Source organism: Hemicordylus capensis, chromosome 4, assembly GCF_027244095.1.
Source record: "Hemicordylus capensis ecotype Gifberg chromosome 4, rHemCap1.1.pri, whole genome shotgun sequence".
In the NCBI taxonomy this organism is placed as follows: domain Eukaryota; kingdom Metazoa; phylum Chordata; class Lepidosauria; order Squamata; family Cordylidae; genus Hemicordylus; species Hemicordylus capensis.
The window spans coordinates 184,095,823-184,110,165 of NC_069660.1; the positions used below are offsets into that span (position 1 = coordinate 184,095,823).

Sequence of the window (14,343 nt, forward strand, 5' to 3'; positions counted from 1 at the left end):
AAAATGTATCTCAATTTCTTTTTTGCAGATGGCAATAGTGGTTGGCGATGTCCTGCTTGTCAAAATGTCTCGTCACAAGTTCCTAATATTTACACCTGTTTTTGTGGTGAGTCTCTTTGTTATTTAGAATCCCTTGGCATTAATTTATGAAAATTTAACTGGGTTTTCAAATGTCTCAGGATTTTAGTCATGAAATTTGGATTTCTCCAGTTTAGCATTATGAACTTTCCAGTGCATTTTATCTCAATATTTCATATGTTATCAATATTTTCCAAAGTGCATCCCTTTGTAATTATCAACAGTGTATATTATCTACTACATTTATTAGCTTTTAATGTCTCGTTTCCTTTTTTTACTTTGATGCCTCTAACTTTATGTTGTGAGCATATGTCAACTTCGTGGTTGACATGAAAGATCCCATTGTGTATCATTTGAAGTACCCATTGAAGCTGTGTTGAACATTTTTTTGGGGGGGGTGTTTATGCTCATTTATTGTTTACTACACCAACTCGGTACACTTTATCTTTAAGTAGAATGGATGGATTTCACAGAAGGGATTTGCCCAATATTTATAAATTGCACATGCAAATGGGATAATTTTGTGTGTGTGTGTGTGTATGCACATGCATAATTTATCACTTAGGTTAAAATCCTTATGAAATATGCCAGTGGTATGCATGCTGCCATTTTACCTACTGCCATATAGTTTCTGTTGCTATGGAAACATTCAACTCCCATCTTTTAAACTGTGCTTGGCTTGAATGATATATGTTTAGTGTTATAAGATACAAAGTAAAGAAATAATTATTAACATTACTGGCTTTTTCCAGTTTTTTAAGTAGTTGAGATGCTGAATTTGTCTATGGTGGAGGGATGAGAGAGAGAGGTTGTAAGCTAGGTAACTTACAAGAGCCACGAACACCTGAACTGTAGGTAAGCAGTAGTAAAGTTATGTGTATCATTTTTAAATCTGGAATTTGTATAGACATACACAATGAACGTGGATTGGGAACATAGAGAGAAGAAAAGGGTGGTATGAATGATGAATAGTTCAAGTATATTCAGCATTTGATCAGACCGATGAAGCTTTACAATACCATGTGTGGGGGTGGGGCACTTAACATTTGGAGTTTTTACACATTTTTTAAAAATGTATATGATTCTTCTGCAGGCAGGGTAAAAAACCCTGAATGGAATAGAAATGAAATACCACATAGCTGTGGAGAACTCTGCAGAAAGAAAAGATCTGCTCAGGACTGTCCACATTTATGTAATATGTAAGTATGTTTAAAGCAGTGCAGTGGACTAGATGAAATACTTGAACTTTTAGAAAATGAGCAGCTGTTTGGTTGCTTCCAACTTTCATTGCTGCTCCATTTATCTATTCCATAAAAGATGTGTTATTTTACACCTTTTGTAAAAGGCCTTAAGCAGCACCTTATCTCTTACAGTTAAGCCCCCCCCTCCCGATTAAGGGGGTCCTTTAATTGCATGTAAGAGTTAAGGAGCAGCTGCAGGATCACATGTTCCCAGCTCCTCCTTTCTGGTGTGTTATTTCCCTTATTAGTCTTTACAGTGGCTAAGATTGCAGTTCAATAAGCACTTGATAGAGAATAAGCCCTATTGGACATAGTGGGGCTTCTTAGTAAACATGGAAAATTATACTACGACTTCCAGAAAGGGGTGAGGGTATGAGTGAACTTTTTTCTTATCCTCTTAACCACATTTAAGGTTGTGTGTGTTGCTTAGTGTTAATCTGTACCAGCCTTGTGTTCTGTTGCATATGGCAGGGTGGATTGGGGGCGAGAGATGTGCATGGAACTGGTTCGATCGGCTGGTGGTTCCACCAGTTCAAAGGTGGGGGAGCATAGCTTTAAGGGTGGAGGAGAGTGCACTTTCTCCTCCCTCCACTTTCTCCTCCCTCCACTTTCCCCCCACCGGCGCTCCATTTTTAAAGTCCTTGTTGGGGCAGCAGCATACCTCCCTGCTGCCCCGTGACCTCTTTGGCTAGAAGAGCACACCCGGCAGTTCTGGCCACTTCCTGCCAAAGAGGGCATGGGACGGCAAGGAGGTATGATGCCACCCTGATGGGGACTTTAAAAATGGAGCGCTGGTGGGGGGGAAAAAGTAGGGAGTGTTAAGTGCACCCTCCCCTGCCTTTAAAGCTTTTGCCCTTCCTCATCACTTTTGAACCGGCCTGTGCTGTTTCCGTGTACATCCCTATTGGGGGCAGTGTTCCCTTTTAATTTTTTCCATCAGTGAGCAGAATGAGTTTTGTTCTGGGTGGCAGTATCAAGGCAGTGTGTGCACATGTGCATTATGTATAACTTGCAGACCCAGTGCATAGCATCTGTGCAGCTAGTTTGTCTCTGCCCAGCCAGGCTCCGCCACTTTCTCTCCCCACCGCTTCCACCCCTCCCTTCTGCCCCAGTCTGTCTCCCGTCGTTCTGGAAGTCCCTGTCCCCCATCATTCTCCCTCCACCGGCAGCTTTTCCTCCCTCCCCTCCATTTTCGCCTGCCTGCCACCTCTGCCAGGGTATGGGGCTACCAACCGCTGCCATTATTTCTCCCTCCCGCCGCCTCCTCCCACCTCACCACCACCACCATTTTTTCTCACCACTGCCTCCTCATCCGGGCCTGCCATCAGTCGCGGCTTCAGTGGGGGCTTGGCTTGCCACATCTCCACGCACCCTCCTGATCTGTCTACAGGAATTAATAATATAGATAGATGCACATGTGCAGTATCCAGGCAGTGTGTGCACATGTGCCACTATAGATATAAAATACATACCATAAATATGGAAGGAAAGGATTATACTTCACAATTCTACTTATCTGTCTTCTGTTTTTATAGTAATTGTTTTTGCCATTGGTGGTTAAACGTGGCCCATAAAATAATTTAAAAACTTATCTAAGTTTTATCTATTTAAATTTGAGTTAATCCTTGCTTTCTTGCTCTTAGCTGTAAAATGTTGATTGCCTGAGTATTAGTTACCCCTACAATTGGATAGTTAGTTACATTGGGCTTCCTGTTTCCTTCCAAGTATCCTGGAGATTGGAGGTAACACATGCCTTAGATTAACCAAACTTGCCAAAGTCAGAGTGTTAAATAGGGGCTTAATTGTAGATTAAGTAATTTGCACATTTTTGTTCCATCTTTTGGAGCTGATTCAAACCTTCAAGGCAGGTAAGGTTTAGAAATTTAAAGATAAATAAACATAGGAAGCCACTATATACTGAGTCAGATCATTGGCCCATCTAGCTCAGTATTGTCTACTACACTAGGGCTGCTCAACCTCAGCCCTTCTGCAGATTTTAGCCTACAATTCCCATAATCCCTGGATATTGGCCTCTGTGGCTGGGGATTATGGGAGTTGTAGTTCATAAACTGCTGGGGGGCCTAAGTTGAGCAGGCTGGGCTACACAGACTGGAAGCGGCTTCTCCAAGGTTGTAGTCAAAAATCTTTCTCAGCCCTATTTTGGAGATACCTTGGAGATACCAAGGAGGGAACTTATAACCTTCTGCGTGCAAGCATGCAGGATTGAATCCAGGGCTTGGACCCACAAAGCCTGGCTGAGGGCAACAGCCTCCCCACATTTTCATAATTAAACCCTTTCATGCTCTCTAAAGGTATCCAAAACTCTCCTCCCCAGAAGCTTGCTTCACAGGGCAGCCTGGCCATCCACACTTGTGCACAGGTGTGTCTTTGACAGGGGCTCCTGCAATTGACCCAGTTGTCCCAGGTTTGGGGAATCACCCTGTAGCTGATTAAAGCCTTTGTCTCAGAGCAAGCTCATGTGAGAGGAAGAAAAATACTGATTCATCCCTGCTGAGTTTTCTGGCAAGGGTTCTCCTAAAACTTTCCTGTAATTTTTGGTAGGCTCTAAAGGCTACCACCACTACCTGCTTATTGACAGAGCTTACGACCCCTGGGCTTGGGGTGGATTCCCAGGGAACACTTTCTTTTGTTATTTGAAAAGTATAAAAATCTTCCACAGGCAAGCCTACACGTGGTGAGAGAACAGATAGCTGTTGACCGCCTGAGGCATGTTTGCACCAGAGGCTGATCACTACACACCCTCTCTCATGCTTCCTCGCACTCGCTTATCTGCGTATGGTGGGAAGAAGGCCTGGACCCTGGGATTTCAAAAACTTGAGTGAATGTACTGTCTCGTTGGCCCACCCCATGGCTGTGTGCACAGTTAGGCTATGGCACATGGGATGTGGGAATGTCTGAGGTAGATGCAAGGCTGCAGAGGGATTTGGGGAGAGCAAAGTAGCCAGCTTTCCCCCTATTTTTCTACAGAGAGAGTTGGGGGGCCCCCACTAGAGCATGCCCCCCTTGGATTCCCTGGTGGTTAAGTGGGTAGCTCAGATTGTGAGCTTAGTCTGCAAGTGAAGATAATGCACAGACCAGGCATATCCCCAGTAAACTGGCCTACTCATGAGAGTGTGAGCCTATTAGGCAGCAAGCTCCTTGCAGCGGTTTTGTGATGAGTCTGACTGGACTTTTTGGGGGGTCTTCCCTCACATCATCTTCCCTCATCATGGTGGGACAGAAACCCTGGCATCCTTTGCCCTCCTCCATCTGCATATCCCATTCCAGTGAATGTGGATTCGGATTTCCCCCTCTCCTCTGGCACTGAAAGTGGGATTTCCACTTTCCCCCAAACCCCCTGGGAACTGGAGTTTGTGTGGTGCGTTTGGGGTGTGGGGCCACTTGGGGGTGCAGCATGGCTGGCAGAAGCAGCACTGGCATTACAGGGCATTTAAAGGGATTTCAATGCGCTTCCCCTGCCAAGGGCTGACAAAGCACTCTGAAAATGCACAATCATGCTCAGCACGCCCCACTGGAGATCGTAGCCAATCATGGCCGAGCAGCTGATGCGGTGATTCTTTGCCCACAGTCTGGCCACATAGCTGGCTGGAAATGGGCTGGGATGCTGAGCAGCAGTGTTGTGAACCAAGCCTGATTTGCTATACTAGATAAGCTCAGGTGCTAGCAACTGAAATTAGGCTGGCTTCACCAGTGTCACAAAGTGACCAATTCTTTTATATGGTGACCATGTATAGTCTGGGTGCAAGGTAGAAAGGAGATCAAAGCAATCCTAAATGATTCAATGGGCTTTATTGAGTATAAAAGAAAAACAACATCAATCTAACCAAGCAGAAAACCGAACAATCTATGAGTATTACTAACAATATTTCAACCATAGCCAGCAACAACATTCACCCAGTGTTCCTAACTATCGTATGTGTGTGTATTAAATCTTCCTAACGCCTAATATAATTCAGATATAGACAAAAGGGGGGGGGTAAAGGTAGGTTGAGGAATTGCATGGTTTGGGGAGATCAGGAATTAGTAGAGGGAAGAGTGAGGAGAAGAAGGGGGAAAGATGGAGGGATCCAAGTCTTGTGGAAACAGCATATTACCAGGGTCCGAGGCTTGAGAGCAGTGATGCTTCAACTGAAGGGGAGATGCTGTAGCTGGAGACAGGAGTTTGGGAGCGATGCAAGCTTCTAGCAGTTAAGCAGGCTGGTCAAGCCGGCAGTTTGCTCAGAGCGAAGCAGAGAGTGAGCACCATGGCTGGGGAAGTCTTGACTTCTCACTGCGCAGCAGAAGTCACAGGCAGTTCCTGTCCATGGACAGAGTTCCTTTTTGTTGCCCTACGGCTTAGCAGCAAACTCTGGGATGGCTCTTGAGCAAGTATGCTTGTTAGGCAAGATTGCTGACTGCCATGTGCAGAGACTCCCTTCTTATAGTGGTTCTATCCTTTGATGTCCCTTTGAGTCTCCTGGATCGCAAAAGGTGTCCATTCCTGTTATCCTCTGGCAAAGTTAGCTCAAGATATTAGGTCAGTCAGGGAACACAGGATCTCAGTTCATTTCCTGTTAGCAGAGTATTGTTCCACTGTCATTTCCAAAGTAAATTTGCCTCTCTTGGTCCCAAGAATGTTAAAAGTCAGGAGTTAGTGAAAGAATTAGATCTATTTGTGTGAGACAGCAATTAAATTACTACTTGTGTACATCTATCTAGTGTGTAATTATAACAAAAGAATGTTTAAAGTAACATCAAAAGGGATGCATGAGTGAGGCTAGTTAATCAATACATTTGACTAAGGCAGAAGCATCCTGTCAGCAAGGTAAGGGGATTACTGGAGAGCAAGTTAATTTTAGCAGTGTGAGACTGGTAATTAAGCCTGACCCATTGTGTCTCTTGTCAGTTCCGCAAACACTGATAAACAATGCTAGATTACCCCTGCCTTCACAAATCATTTACCAGGCAGTCATGAGGTCTGGGTATCATGTACTGGTCAGTTCATCTGAATTCAGGCATTAATTGATTCCTTAATAAAATGGAATCAGACACAGGCCTGGGTTCCATATAATTCTGGGTTGGTAGCTCTGGACTGAATGTTGGGGTCAGGGGGTCCCCGACAGCAGGGAGGCCCCCCCCTTCAATTGCAGTTAGGCTAACTGCGGCTTGCTGTACATCTGTGGCGTGAATTGGATTTAGGAATTTTAAATCCAGTCAAGGTTAACTGCAGTTATACTAAACGCCTGAATGTGGCCGGCATCCTGAGAATCTCAGTGCTCACTGGCAGGGAAGAAGTCCCTGCAGCTGTGAGGGCCGCGCTCTGTGTGTGTGTGTGTGTGTGTGTGTGTGTTTGTGAAGTATTGCTGCCCACCACTTGAAGCCACCAACCCCAGACTGGATTAGCCACAGAGCACTCCCTTGCACCTGCCGCCAAGCAACCAAGGCCTAGCTGCAGGAAAATCCTGCGAAAATGATGGGGAACAGTCCAGCAGTGAAATGGGGGCTTCCTTCCAGCCAACTCATCCAGCACATCCACGGTGAGAATCGGATGAGGACACACCTGATCTATTGCTGGAACTGGTGAGACCTTGGCCTTCTTGCACCCCCATGGCCTCCTCAACCAACCTGCTTCCCCCTTACCCGATAGAGGTACCACAAGCCTGGCAGACTTGTTTTCGGTGCATAATTGATAAATCACTTCAGTAGCACAAACATTCTAAGAGTTCTAAGAAGCAGTGCGAGAAACGGACATTTTCCCCTCCTCCTCTTTGTTTTCCTTTTTGTCCAGCCTGACAAAAAAGATAAAACACTCATTTAAGCATAGGAAATCTCACAAAAATAAAAAGACCAAAAAAACCCCACAAAGAAGCAGAATAAAGATAAGAGGCCTCAAAGCTTCCCATTCCATTCTCCAGCCATCTTGGAGTATGACTCCAGATCTCCATCCCAACAGACCTGATCTGGACCCACAAGCCCAGGACCCCTTCTGGATGTTGAGAACCCTGATGCTGTACCTGAGAACTCTAACACTCCCACCCTGGGGACAGAGAACCCCAGTTTAGACATGGACTTGAGAAAGGAAGGAGAATGGTTGGATGACCAAACCTATGAACCTTTCTTCAAATCTCATCAAGAAGCTTCAGGTTTCCTCCACCGATACTCCCGTACCAGCTCTGTTAATTGGTGCCATCTTCCCTCAAAATGGGGACACTTCCCTCAAGGATCCCAATGAAAAGCAGATAGACTCAGCACTTTAAAAAGGACATGAGGTGGCTCCCTTAATATGTGCCTTTTGCGCTGCCTCCATCATAGCACAGGCATCACTACTCTGGGTAGATGAGCTTCTCCAGGGTCTTCCTTCAGATCTTAATCACCAAAAGCAGACACTTGTAAAAATACAAAAGGCACAGGCTTTCATAGCTGATGCTACATTGGATTCAGTCCATTTCTCCTCATGCTCCACAGTCTCTATTGTGGCAAGGAGAAACCTATTACGTAATCATTGTCAAGTGGACTCAGCTTCCAACACAAATTTGGCATCACTACCATATACTGCAGCCAAACGTTTTGGTGATTAAGCTCTTTAGGAAATACTTATCGAAACAAAAGAAAGGCGCTCCCATTGGTCCCTCAGAGGGACGACAGGCAGCAACCATGAAGGTCATTCCAGCCTTTTTGCTCCTTTTGACCCACCTTCAGACCCTGGGATAGAGATTCTAGACTGCAACAATCCTTCTGGAACAGACAATGCAACAACAGCAGGCCACCTAATCCACCACAACAAAACTTCACTACTCAATCTGAGCCTTGGCAGCTATCCTGATTCACTATCCTCTTGCATGGGAGGTTGCCTCTCCTACTTATACACATGGGAAGCCAACATAGCCAATTAATGGGTACTCAACAACATCTTGCATGGTTACAAAATAGAGCTAATCTCTCCCCCCCAACTGTTTTCTCCCAGCCCCCCACTTGCACTCACCTACCAAGCATGCTGGTCTACTCCAGCATTTGGAAGTCGACAACGCATAGAACGAGTACCACTGCATCAAAGGGGCAGTGGCGTTTACTCTGTTTTGTTCACTCTGCCCAAAAAGGAGGGCTCTCTCAGAGCAGTACTGGACTTAAAGTTCAGTACTTAAACCCTCTTCAAGTGCTCTCTGAACATGGATTCCTTGTCAACAGGGCCAAAGGTCACCTGCTCCCTTCCAACCAGATTCACCATCTGGGAGTAATAATAGACCCCTCTTGGGACTTCCTTGTTTTTTCTTCAGACGCATACAAGATGTCCTCCGTTTTGATCCACCAGATATCCACAGTCACCACAGTACCATTTATCTCTCTAGCCAGACTACTGGGCCTTATGGTGGCATCCCTAGCAGCAGCACCCTGGGCCTGCTTCCACTTGCGCCCACTCCAGTGGTTTCTCCTGCCCAATCAGATCAACATAGCATGTTGCCATCCTACCAGAGTCTTCCACCCAGGTCATACAATCCTTCTGCTGGTGGACCCAACAGTTGTGTGTCTCTCACAGCAAGACCTTCCTGGACCCTCCCAGGGTCATACTGATGACGGATGCCAGTCTCTCTGGCTGCGGGGGCTCATTGCCTACAACCTTTGGCTCAGGGGAAATGGACTTTTCAAGAACAATCCCACAGTATCAACTGACTGGAGTGCAGAGCAATCTGCTTCACGCACCAAGCTTTTCAACATCTCCTACAGAACCAACATGTGTTGGTTTGCACAGACAATGTCACAACAAAAGCACACATGAATCACCAGGGCAGTTCCAGATCCCTACACCAGGAAGCGTCTCTACTGCTCCAATGGGTGGTGTCGCACATAGCCTCCCTGACAGTTCATCATGTCAGTTGATCGCTCAACACACAAGCTGACTAGCTCAACCGAAAGAAGATACATCTGGCGGAATGGAACATCAACTCTCACACATTCAATCTCCTAACCCAGGCCTTGGGCCACCCTTAGGTGGACCTATTTCCTTGCCAGCTAATTTGAAGCTACCCAGGTTCTTCTCTTGATTCCCTTGTGAGGGAGCAGAGGCAGTGGATGCCCTCTCCTCTCTGTGGCCCCAGTTCTCCTATATGCCTTCCCACCCCTGCCAGTCCTCAGCAGTCTACTGCACAGAATTTGTCTCCTCAAGGCTCAAGTGATCCTCGTAGCACTACACTGGCCCCAAAGACCGTGGTTCACAGAAATACTACATCTTGCCGTTGAAGGTCCCTGCTTCCTCTCACTCATCTTGGACTGTCTTCACCAAGGCCCCATTCTCCACCACAACTCAGCATGGTTCAAGCTTGCTGCCTGGCAACTGAATGGAACATCCTGAAATGCCATGGCTACACACACAAGGTGCTGGACACTATGCTCGCCTCCCAGGAGAACTTCTACAAATTGCATTTACCAGCCCACCTGGCAGGTATTTCTCCGGTGGTGCCGACATTGGGCTCCCTGCAGAAGACTTTGGCCTGCCTCAGTTACTCCACTTCTTACACGATGGTCTTGATAATGGCCTCAAGACCAACATACTCAAACATCAAGGCAAATCTTCTATCCACATCCTCCACTCAGGTTTACATTCTCATCCTCACCTTAGAGGTACCACACTTGTTTCACCTCCAACTTTATACAGGTTTCCATCCTGAGATTTGTATATAGTTCTACTCATGCTACATAAACCGCCCTTCGAACTCATCCAATCAATACCATTCTGCCTCCTTTCCTTTAAATTGGCTTTTCTAGTGGTCATTGCGTCAGCCAGACATGTCTCGGAAATGCACGCCCTTGCCAGCCAATCCTAATTTTTGAATTTTCACCTGACTCCGTTTGTCTCATCTCAGACTCTTCCTTTCTGCCTGAGGCAGCTTCTGTATTTTAAAACAGATCCTAATGATATAACCAAAACCACTATATATGTGAATATAAATTATATTCAAAGTAAAACAATCAAATGTATATGGTGATCTGGATAAATACAAGATATGAATATAATGTAATTAGATAGATAGATAGATAGATAGATAGATAGATAGGACCATTGCTGTTAACTTTTGTGAATAAGATTAAAATTATTATAACATGTAACTAAATTTAAGTACTTCTATTTTTAAGTCTCTGTCACCCAGGACCTTGCCCATCATGCCCTGCTTTTATGACCAAAAAATGTGAATGTGGACGTACAAGGTGAGATCATTTTTGATATTTGCATTTTTCTAAACAGTTTAAATTTAATTTCCTGTCTGTACAAAGTAATTAACTAGGACTGATTTTTGTAATGTTGTTGAAAACATAAAATCTGAATATTTCTTCTATATTCTCGGGAAACTGCCCTGTTCCCTTTCTAATGATCTCAGTCCGCTAGACTCCATGGCCCTTCATGTAGATGTGCAATAGAGTAAATACTGTTTATAACTGAGAAGCAGTGAGCTGCAAGTCAGTCCTGAGAATTACTTGTGGAGTGAGCAGGGAGACAATGAATGAAGCACAGCAGTGTTTTCATCTGGATTGCAACCATTGATTTTAATGACTATCAATCAGTTATCAGAACTTGAAATCCTGGAATGGTGGTGTTAGGGATATAAAACAAAGCTATATGAGAAGGATTATGTGGAATAGATGAGCAATTTTTTATGTATGTGTTCTCAATTTGTATAGTGAATATAATTCTCATAAGCTCAGCTCCAGAAATACTTGCAGCAGAAATTGATGTCACCTTTCTTTGTTGCAATTGTTTGGCAATTGCATGCTGCCTTTATGATATACACCACAAATAACTTTCCCTGTTGTGACTAAGTGAGCCCCTGCTGAGTGAAATTCCCTTCAAGTAGCTCTTTCCAGGCAACTCACAATTTAGTGCTAGTTTTGATACTGCTGAGAAAATTAAGTATAATTTGAGTGACCCTCAAGTTTCCTTTTTTCATGGCTGCTGCTGATATGGAAAATGAAGATGCCAAAAATTTGGCAAACTTCTTTGATCCTGTTCTTAAAATGTTTTTCTCAGGTTGTCCCTGGAATGAAATTTTGTCCTTTCATTTACACTAAGAAAAAATAGTGGAAAGTAAATATTGTAAGGCCAGGTTTTGTAGGCTCAGGTTTTCAATTTTATGTTGCTTCTTTGTGCTGCAGTGTAATGTGTAGTAGTCCCCCCCCCCCCCGCCAACCCAATGGCTGACATCCAGACTAAATTATGCTGTGGGAGAGCAGTGATTTTTGCTGATCTTCTCATCCCCCTGCAACCCACTGTGCCTTCTTAAAATATGTCCCCGAGGGTTGCTTGAGTCTGGATATCAGCTGACATGATTATAATGCAGAGTCCTAGATTAGTTGTGCATTATATTGTGGGAGTAAGGGTCCCCCTTTTCCTCATATCAAAGCATCTCAATTTGCACACAGTGAAATAGCATGCTGAAAAAATCTGTACACTTTTTTCAGGATAGAACACAACTCTGTTACAAAGTGATATACAAAAGAAACTAAAAACTGGTATTATTTGTGTGCAGAACATTTTTACACAATGGACCATGTTATAGCACTATGGGAACAAGCCTAAGGGAGCCATGGGCTTGCATGCAAGGAGCAGTGAAAATTTCTGCGTTCAGTTTAAAACAGACCATGGTTTTGTTTTAACTAGAGTTTGCTAACTAATTCTACTAAGTTATCAAACCACAGTTCCCTAAGTTAATATGTAATGCAGAACTGTGATCTGCTCTTACAGTTAAAGTAAAAGCTCGCACGTTCCTCTCATGAAAGAGAGGTGAGGAGGAGTGTACTTGTTCAACCACAATTTAGCTTTCCGTGAATGAACATTATGTTTAAGCAGGGCTGTTGTAGCTCTCTGGACTGTTTCTTTGTTTGCCTTTTCAAAGAAAAACAAATTGGTTTGTGGCAAACCTATCCCTTTGATTCCCATTGTTATGTAGCGTTAATCTCTGCTTCTAGTTATCTGACCATTATCTGTAATGTTTTGTTGTTAGTTTAGCAGTTTATTTCCAGGGTAGATGGAAATAAAAAAGATGATAAAAAAAAAATAGAGGCTTCATGCTTCCAACTAACCAGGTCTTTAAGAGTGAGTGAGTGAGATCCTCTGAGCTGATCAATCTGAATCTACTTTCATCAACCTGTGTAGTTTCGCTTGTATAAATTTTACATAAACATGTATATCCAATTCCATCATGTCAGGTTTACAAGCTCCCTTCTGATACTGTGTTGAATCCCTCTTTGTTGTAGGCACGGAAATATTTGCAAAGCTGCATTAACTCCTGTTATTTGCTTAAATGACATTTGGTCTACTTCACAAGATGACAAATGGAACCAAATAGAATGGGATTTTCTTCCAAATGTTTTCTGTTGAGTAGCATATGTCCAGTTTTGTTAGCAGATGAAGGCTTATTTGCTTGCAGACATTCTAAAATCAGACTGATGGTAACTAATTTGTATTTGAGAAGAGGTAGATGAGTATTTTGACAAATAAAATAACTGCCACTTTAAAGTTACATTATTGTACAACCTGTTGGGTGCTGTTACAACTGTGTAATTGTAAAGAATGGTTTTACATTTTCAAACAGTGCAAAAGTATATGTTTTTAATACCCATTAATGCTGTGGTGCCAGAAGTATTTTTCCTGTTTAAATAAAGATCCCTGTGGTTTACACTATTATGAAATTATACTTCCTTCAATTTTGCAACACCCTCTGCAGAACGTATATCAAAACCCTTAAGGGAGTTTCTTGCTCTTTAATCTTAAACAGGCCTTTTATTAAATATATGCAATATTCAAAGGGAATGTGGGTAAACACGGATTCTGATCTAACCAGGCATTGCTGATGACTAACTCAGTTTTCTTCTACAGCCATTCAGTTCGCTGTGGGCATTCTGCTGCAATTCAGTGTACTAATATGTGTGGGAATGTTTTGAATTGTGATAAACATAATTGTACCCAGATATGCCACTCGGGAAAATGTCAGCCATGTGAATTGACTATAAAACAAGGTGAGTAACAAGCATATGGAAGCCATCTTGTTTTAAAAAATATTTTGTGAAAAATTTAACTGCTAATAAAATACAAAATCTCACAGAAATCAATGATTCCCTAGAACCAAGATTTTTCAGAATTGTGTGCTTAAAGCAGATTCCTGGTAAGCAGAATTTGGAGTTTAGAAGTTGTCCTACACCCTCTTTCCCTGTTGACCTCAGTAAGGAGAACAGCTCAGGGGCAGCCTGTTAATTTGACTGACTAAGGTAGTCACCTCAGGTGATAGATTGGCAGAAATGGCAAATCGGGCACCTTCACTCACCTGGCCCATTTCACCCCCAGCTTCACCTGACAGCACATGCATACTCCAGACACCATCAAGCACTTTACTTCCTTTGTCCAACCCTTGCCCTTCCTGTTCAAAATGTAGAGGGTGGAGGGAAAGTGGCAGGGCATTTTGTTAACCACTTCCTACTGCTCCATGCTACCCTCTACCTCTTGAAGAGCAGGAGAGGTAGCTGTTGCCACCAACACCAAGTAAGGCGAGCAACGGTGGGACTTGGAGGCAGGAAAAGGACTGGTGTGCTGTGCACACTAAATCTATCTATCTATCTATCTATCTATCTATCTATCTATTAAAAAACATAAGAACAGCCCTGCTGGATCAGGCCCAAGGCCCATCCAGTCCAGCATCCTGTTTCGCACAGTGGCCCCCCAGATGCCGCTAGAAGCCACAGGCAGGAGCTGAGGGCATGCCCTCTCTCCTACTGTTACTCTCCTGCAACTGGTACTCAGAGGGGTTTGGTGGGAAGGAGATAAGTGTGCAGGATGTTCACTGGGGGGGGGGGTAGCTCACCGTACTGCATTGGATGCTGGGTACCTTGGGCTAGGCCTGAGACTACTGGGTGGAATAACCAGTGAAGCAGCATCAGGTCTGGAGACCTCATTCCAGCATTATAGAAGTGGAAGGTGGCTGGGCTGCAAGGGGGAAGCTAATGCATAGCTTAGATCCTATTGTTGTAACAACTGTCTGCA

The 14,343-nt window shown here is 43.9% G+C and overlaps 1 protein-coding gene across 4 annotated transcripts in view; it reads left to right on the top strand.

The window, feature by feature from the left end:
* NFX1 (nuclear transcription factor, X-box binding 1) overlaps positions 1-14,343 on the top strand; it is a 61,212-nt gene that overhangs the window by 9,310 nt on the left and 37,559 nt on the right. For all 4 annotated transcript variants that reach the window (XR_008306017.1, XM_053244834.1, XM_053244832.1 and 1 more), the window contains exons 4-7: positions 29-106; positions 1,172-1,277; positions 10,449-10,520; positions 13,186-13,325. Coding sequence is in view for 3 of the 4 variants with exons in the window: in XM_053244834.1 (XP_053100809.1) it covers positions 29-106; positions 1,172-1,277; positions 10,449-10,520; positions 13,186-13,325 (396 nt within the window). In the remaining variant the exon portion in view is untranslated. The remainder of the gene's footprint in view (positions 1-28; positions 107-1,171; positions 1,278-10,448; positions 10,521-13,185; positions 13,326-14,343) is intronic.